The sequence below is a fragment of the Ipomoea triloba genome, chromosome 13, assembly GCF_003576645.1.
Source record: "Ipomoea triloba cultivar NCNSP0323 chromosome 13, ASM357664v1".
In the NCBI taxonomy this organism is placed as follows: domain Eukaryota; kingdom Viridiplantae; phylum Streptophyta; class Magnoliopsida; order Solanales; family Convolvulaceae; genus Ipomoea; species Ipomoea triloba.
In genome coordinates this window covers 16273292-16280791 of record NC_044928.1, presented here as the reverse complement: position 1 = coordinate 16280791, position 7500 = coordinate 16273292, and the positions used below count along the sequence as shown (strand labels likewise).

Genomic DNA, 7500 nt, shown 5'->3' with positions numbered 1-7500 from the left:
ATTTTTTTAGTTCCTATATTGTTGAGTCTTTCTGAATCAATACAACTTGAGTTTTTCCATTTCCTTTTTCTTTTTCTAATCATTCTTCGACCTTTTTTTATATTTTGTCTGTTTATCCATTCAATTCGCAGTCATAAACGAATAGGAAAGGACTTCGTCGGTTGGTGTCTCTATCCAAATTCAAGTAGGGCAAATTAAATATTCTTTCATATATAACTTGTCAATATCTAATATAAAATATACATAGGTTTCTTACATAACGTAAACCGCCTATTATATTTGAAATTCAATCGAATTTTTGAACATTCTTCGAAACATCGAATCTGCAAGAATTAGCTTATAGTCATTAGATTCCATATAACAGGGGTATCCCCTCTCGACTAACCAACGTCTTTTTTTTTTACACTTCTCGAATATCGTTTTTTCTATTACCACTAGACTGTATGTATTTGGATATTTATATGCTCTAAATAGATTATCTTTATAGAGTATCTTGAGCCACACATACACATATATCTAAACTAGGAGATAAACTCTTCCTAAGACAAATCAATGATGACCTTCCAGGGATTCGCCTATATAAGCTGCGGCTAAAGTTGCAAAAATAAGAGCCTGAATACCACTTGTAAATAAGCCAAGAAACATGACAGGTATAGGAACCACTAAAGGTACTAAAGAAACAAGAACAACAACTACTAATTCATCCGCTAATATATTTCCGAAAAGTCGAAAACTAAGTGATAGCGGTTTTGTGAAATCTTCTAAGATGTTAATGGGTAAAAGAATTGGAGTTGGTTGAATGTATTTACCAAAATAACCTAATCCTTTTTTTGTAAGACCTGCATAGAAATAGGCTACTGACGTGAGTAAAGCTAAAGCAACAGTAGTATTTATATCGTTCGTGGGTGCGGCTAACTCCCCATGAGGTAACTGTATGATTTTCCAAGGTAAAAGAGCCCCTGACCAATTAGAAACAAAAATAAATAGAAACATAGTCCCAATAAAGGGAACCCACGGGCGATATTCTTCGCCAATTTGAGTTTTGCTCACGTCTCGGATGAATTCAAGGACATATTCAAAAAAATTTTGACCACCAGTCGGAATTGTTTGCGGACTCCGAACAGCTATAGCAGCTGAACCTAATAAGATAGCAATTACAACCCAAGAAGTTATAAGGACCTGGCCATGGATTTGGAAACCTCCTATTTGCCAATAAAAATGTTGACCTACTTCCACACCCGATATAGCATATAACCCCTTTAGCGGGTTGATTGAATATGATAGAACATTCATATTGTCCTCTTACAGAAATATAACTTAAAAAAATTATTTTGATTCAATCAGCTCTTTCTCGACTTGTCTACTTTAATTAAAATTTTCTATTTCGGATACTGATTAATTACATAATATCCCCTGTTATTTTGAACTAGTTTTTGAGATTCAAAATCTAGTAACCGATAGAGAATTTAGGAAGTCAATTTTTGATTTTATTATGAATCAAGGATTTCTTATATAGCTAGAGCGGCCTTCACAAATTGCAAATACTAATTTGGTAAGAATTAATCGAATTGAAGCTATAGCGTCATCATTTGCCGGAATCGAAATATCTGCGAGATCCGGGTTACAATTTGTATCAATTAAACAAATAGTTGGAATTCCCAAAGTAATACATTCTCGAAGGGCCGTATATTCTTCCTGTTGATCAACGATGATTACAATATCCGGTAACCCTGTCATATATTTGATCCCACCCAAATATGTTTGCAAGTGAGATAATTGTCTCTTCACCACCGCCGCATCTCTCTTTGGAAGACGAGCGAGTCTCCCTGCCGTTTGTTCCATTCTCAAGTCCCTGAATTTGTGAAGTCTCGTTTCTGTCGTGGACCAATTCGTTAACATACCCCCAAGCCACTTTTTATTAACATAATGACAGCGAGCCCTTATTGCAGCCCGTGCTACTGAATCAGCTGCTTTATTTTTTGTCCCAACAATTAAAAATTGTTTTCCTCTACTTGATGCATCAAAAACTAAATCACAAGCCTCTGATAAAAAACGAGCAGTTCTAGTAAGATTTATAATATGAATACCTTTACATTTTGCAGAGATATAAGGCGACATTCGAGGATTCCATTTCCGAGTACCGTGACCAAAATGAACTCCCGCTTCCATCATCTCTTCCAAATTGATGTTCCAATATCTTCTTGTCATTTCTCCCCACACTTTCTCTTTTTTTTAATATTATTAAAGAGATGAGGTATTCTGAAATAAAAAATTGTTCCAATGGAACCTTCTTTTCTACCTTGGATTGGCCATTGATATACAACCAAAACCATTAATTCCTTTCTATTTGTTATGGTTATTTAATTTCTTTATTTTATTACTAAATTAAATAACCATAACAAATACATAAAAGATAAAAAAGATGAATTTCTTCTATATAAACCCCAAAAATTATTGTTGTTTTGATCTATTACAGAAATTCTTTAATTCTTTGAAAGACAAGACTCAAATAATTCTCTGTGGTAAAACAAAATATCTCCCATTTCTCCCTCGAATAAATTCTGCTTTTTTGTTTTCAAAGGAATGTCCTTATGTTGACTTGAATGGTGTACGAATCCTTTGAATCCGGTACCAACAGGTATCATCCCCCCCAGAACAACGTTTTCTTTTAGTCCTTTCAACCAATCAATACGGCCCCGTAGAGCTGCTTTTGCTAAAACTCGAGCAGTTTCTTGAAAACTCGCTTCGGAGATAAAACTTTGAGTATTCAGAGATGCTCTCGTTATTCCCAATAAGGTAGCGCGGTAACATATCGCTTCTTCCAAAGCGCGTCCCGTTCGTTCCGCCCGAAACAATCCAATTAGTTCTCCGGGCAAAAAAACATTAGACATTCCATCTTCTGAAACCAAGACTTTTGATGTTATTTGACGTACAATAATTTCTATATGTCTATTATGGATCTGCACCCCTTGTGATCGATAAACCTTTTGGATCTTGTTAACCAAAGAAATACGACTTTGCGCTATAGTTAGCTCAGCCCCAATCAAGAATCCCCAAGGACTTCCAAGAATTCTTGTTATACGTTCGTTCCAACTATCAATCCTCTTTTCTAGATTGATGGATATTGAATCAATCGAACGAACTTCTAAGACTTGTTCCACTTTTGGAAGACCTTGCGTTATGTCACCAGACCTCGATTTTTCATATATAAATGTAACTAATGTATCCCCTTCATAAATGATTTCTCCATAATGACCATGAAGTGTTGCTCCTGGAGTAGCCAAATAAGGCTTAGCCGATCTTATTACTACAGAGTCAAATTGAACAATTAGAACTTGACCCGATTTTAGGTGCGTTCCTTTTTTGGTTATACATACATTTTCACAAACAAATTGTCCAAGATCAATTTTGGTGGATGTCTCTTCACAAAAATGATAATGAAGAAAATACCAATTCAACTTGAATGGATTAAAAATGATGTTACTGCATGGATCGGGATTATAAATTCTTCCATTTTCATCCATTAAATAATATTGAAATTTAAATGGTTGAAAGGTTTGTTTTAAATTGTCAAGTTGCAAATAATTAGTTACCAAGATCTGATTATGAGTTATTAAATAGTAAAATGAAAAAAAATTAGCAATTTGAAGGGCTGTTCCTAAAGGACCAAATGAATTCCTAATTGGAATTAGGGGATCTTTTTTAATTAATTCTTTGGGATATTTGACACCCTTGAATGGACCTATTCGAAAACAATTGGATGATGACAAAATTAAAAAAAATTGACATTCTTTGTTTATACCCAACAACGTACGGACAGTTCCTTGGTTTTGGTTAAATGATTTTTGAAGTTTTGTCTTTGGATAAATATAAATGGAATAAAATGGATTCATATTGGTATGATCTGATCCCTCCTTTTTTTCGGATGATGGATCATTTCTTTTACTGATATATGAAATAGCGGGTTTCACTAAATTGACCTTTAAGAAATCTTGAATCATACCATTTGTTCTTACTTCAACAAAGGAACCGCGGGCCTCTTCGATAGAAGAACCTTTTTTATCTTGATTCCAATTCAATACTAAACAAGTACGTACTAATTGAATACTTGTGTCAGAAATTCCTCGAGTGACTTTACCATTTCCATAAAGGATATAATTGACAACTCGAAGTTGCACATTATCCCTTTCCTGCAACAAATCCTGAGGGAAAAGTGTTGCTAAATTGATACCGTCCGTTATTTCATATGGGACTACCGGCCGAACCAAAACAAAATATTTTTTCTTAGTAGGGGTGATCCGTTGGACATAGATCCATTTTTTTAAATTTTTTGAGTCCTTGGAATTTTTCCTGCTTGGTGGTATCAAAATGCCACTGTGTCGGGATATCTTATCTGTCTCCCCGGGAAAATGGATATCTCCCGAAAAAATGGTAAGTTCAATCTTTTTTTTTTTCCTCTCCACTCGGACCACCCCGCCTATTCGGCTTCTTGTATTTAAAGTGATCCACGTATCTACTCCAATGATACTATTGTTGCGTACCATTATGGACGAAGATCCGGCTAAGATATGAACTTCTTCAGGAATGAAAAAAAACCGATCGACTTTCATTTGGTATTTTGGTCGAAATTCTTTGACTCCTCGATATTCAATCAAATCCTCTTTTTTAACGATTGAATGCATCTCTATAGTCCCATATTTTGTAATTCCCGAACTCATTCTTCTGTACCGAGGATCATCGAAATAAGCAAAAATACTATTTTTACGGAAAATACCATTTATGGGTATTTCAATCGAGATACCGGAAAGGGACATTAATTCTTTTTTTCGTTCTTGACTTCCTTGAAATGGAATAATAAATCTATTTCTTCGTTTCTTTGCCAATAAATCCAAATTTTTTGCAGGATAGATGAGATTACAATGACCTATTCGATTAAGTTCTGAATAATCCGTAATCCTATCCTCTTTTTTACTAAAAGAGTCCGATAATTTATCTTTTACTTGATCGTTAGTGACTGAGGGGTTAGAAATATATATTTGTTCGAAAGAAAGAGAATGAGTGTTCATTTGATCTTGATCCTTGGAGAGCGAAAAGGGGACTACACTCGATCTGTACGGCTTTCCTGATAATACCCATAAATGACTTGTTTTTGGTAAGAGATGAACATTACCATATGTAAATTCGGGTGCATGGTACACATCAGTACTCCAGTGCATTTCTCCTTCTGAATCAGAATAAATATGTTTTCGAACCCTTTCCTTAAAATTCAAGGTGGATGTCCCTGCGCGAATTTCAGCAATCACTTGTTCAGATTCAACATATTGATCATTTTGAACTAAAAGAAAACTTTTTGGCGGAATATTCACATTATGTAGAATATCGTCACTCTCAATAGTGACATACAAGTCGATATAACATAGAAAGGCAGGGTGTCCATGACGTGTACGTGTGGGATGAACCAAATCCTCATTGAATTGGATTTTTCCATTAGAAGGGGCTCGTACATGTTCTGCAGTCCCTCCTGTGAATACTCCACCCGTATGAAAAGTTCTTAATGTTAGTTGAGTACCAGGTTCCCCAATGGATTGACCTGCAATAATACCTACAGCTTCTCCCAATTCAACCAGGCCGCCGTGAGTAGGACTCCGGCCATAACATAATCGACAGATCCAAGACGCACTCCTACAAGTAAAAGGAGTTCGGATGGATATTAGTTGGGTTCGAAGCGTTATGAATCGATTGACAAGTCCAACCCCGATATCTTGATTTCGGGTGGCAATGCATCGTGAACCCATATATATATCGTCTGCTAATACACGACCAATTAATGTTTGGATCAAAATTCTTTCCGGCATCGTACTGTTTTGAGGACTTACAGAAATACCTCGAATGGTGCCACAATCTCTTCTACGCACAACAATATGTTGAACTACTTCGACAAGCCTGCGCGTGAGATATCCAGCATCGGATGTTCGTACAGCAGTATCCACAACCCCTTTGCGGGCTCCGTAACAAGAAATTATATATTCTGTTAAAGAGAGTCCTTCCCGTAAATTGCTTTGAATAGGTAAATCAATCATTTGTCCTTGTGGATCCGACATTAATCCTCTCATACCTACTAATTGATGTACCTGAGACACATTTCCTCTAGCTCCCGAAAAAGACATTATATGGACTGGATTATAAGGGTCAGTCATCCTAAAATTGGGATTCATTTCTTGTCGCAAATATTCACTTGTAGAATACCATATCTCAATGGATTGACGTAATTTTTCTACCGCGTGTACATTCCCATAATGGTGGTGTTTTTCCAAAATCAAACTTTGCTGTTCAGCATGGGTTTGTTGAATTCTTGCCTTGGAATAGGGATTGATATTGGTCCAATCTAATCCATTATCAGCGAGCAATCCTAAACCCCAAAGAGATGCTCTCGTTATTCCCAATAAGGTAGCGCGGTAACATATCGCTTCTTCCAAAGCGCGTCCCGTTCGTTCCGCCCGAAACAATCCAATTAGTTCTCCGGGCAAAAAAACATTAGACATTCCATCTTCTGAAACCAAGACTTTTGATGTTATTTGACGTACAATAATTTCTATATGTCTATTATGGATCTGCACCCCTTGTGATCGATAAACCTTTTGGATCTTGTTAACCAAAGAAATACGACTTTGCGCTATAGTTAGCTCAGCCCCAATCAAGAATCCCCAAGGACTTCCAAGAATTCTTGTTATACGTTCGTTCCAACTATCAATCCTCTTTTCTAGATTGATGGATATTGAATCAATCGAACGAACTTCTAAGACTTGTTCCACTTTTGGAAGACCTTGCGTTATGTCACCAGACCTCGATTTTTCATATATAAATGTAACTAATGTATCCCCTTCATAAATGATTTCTCCATAATGACCATGAAGTGTTGCTCCTGGAGTAGCCAAATAAGGCTTAGCCGATCTTATTACTACAGAGTCAAATTGAACAATTAGAACTTGACCCGATTTTAGGTGCGTTCCTTTTTTGGTTATACATACATTTTCACAAACAAATTGTCCAAGATCAATTTTGGTGGATGTCTCTTCACAAAAATGATAATGAAGAAAATACCAATTCAACTTGAATGGATTAAAAATGATGTTACTGCATGGATCGGGATTATAAATTCTTCCATTTTCATCCATTAAATAATATTGAAATTTAAATGGTTGAAAGGTTTGTTTTAAATTGTCAAGTTGCAAATAATTAGTTACCAAGATCTGATTATGAGTTATTAAATAGTAAAATGAAAAAAAATTAGCAATTTGAAGGGCTGTTCCTAAAGGACCAAATGAATTCCTAATTGGAATTAGGGGATCTTTTTTAATTAATTCTTTGGGATATTTGACACCCTTGAATGGACCTATTCGAAAACAATTGGATGATGACAAAATTAAAAAAAATTGACATTCTTTGTTTATACCCAACAACGTACGGACAGTTCCTTGGTTTTGGTTAAATGATTTTTGA

At 35.6% G+C, this 7500-nt stretch overlaps 2 protein-coding genes across 2 annotated transcripts in view; both read right to left on the bottom strand.

Moving 5' to 3' along the window:
- Positions 1–549: 549 nt before the first annotated feature.
- Positions 550–2208, bottom strand: LOC116001276 (30S ribosomal protein S2, chloroplastic-like). Its single transcript, XM_031241161.1, has 2 exons — positions 1671–2208; positions 550–959 (listed from the first exon to the last, which is right to left on the bottom strand). Exons 1-2 carry the CDS (start codon positions 2206–2208, stop codon positions 550–552), a joined length of 948 nt encoding a protein of 315 aa, XP_031097021.1.
- A 275-nt stretch (positions 2209–2483) lies between these two features.
- Positions 2484–7500, bottom strand: part of LOC116001275 (DNA-directed RNA polymerase subunit beta'') — a 7737-nt gene continuing 2720 nt past the window's right edge. The window contains exon 1 of the mRNA XM_031241160.1: positions 2484–7500. This exon is cut by the window's right edge and continues 2720 nt beyond it. Coding sequence (XP_031097020.1) covers positions 2484–7500 — 5017 coding nt within the window.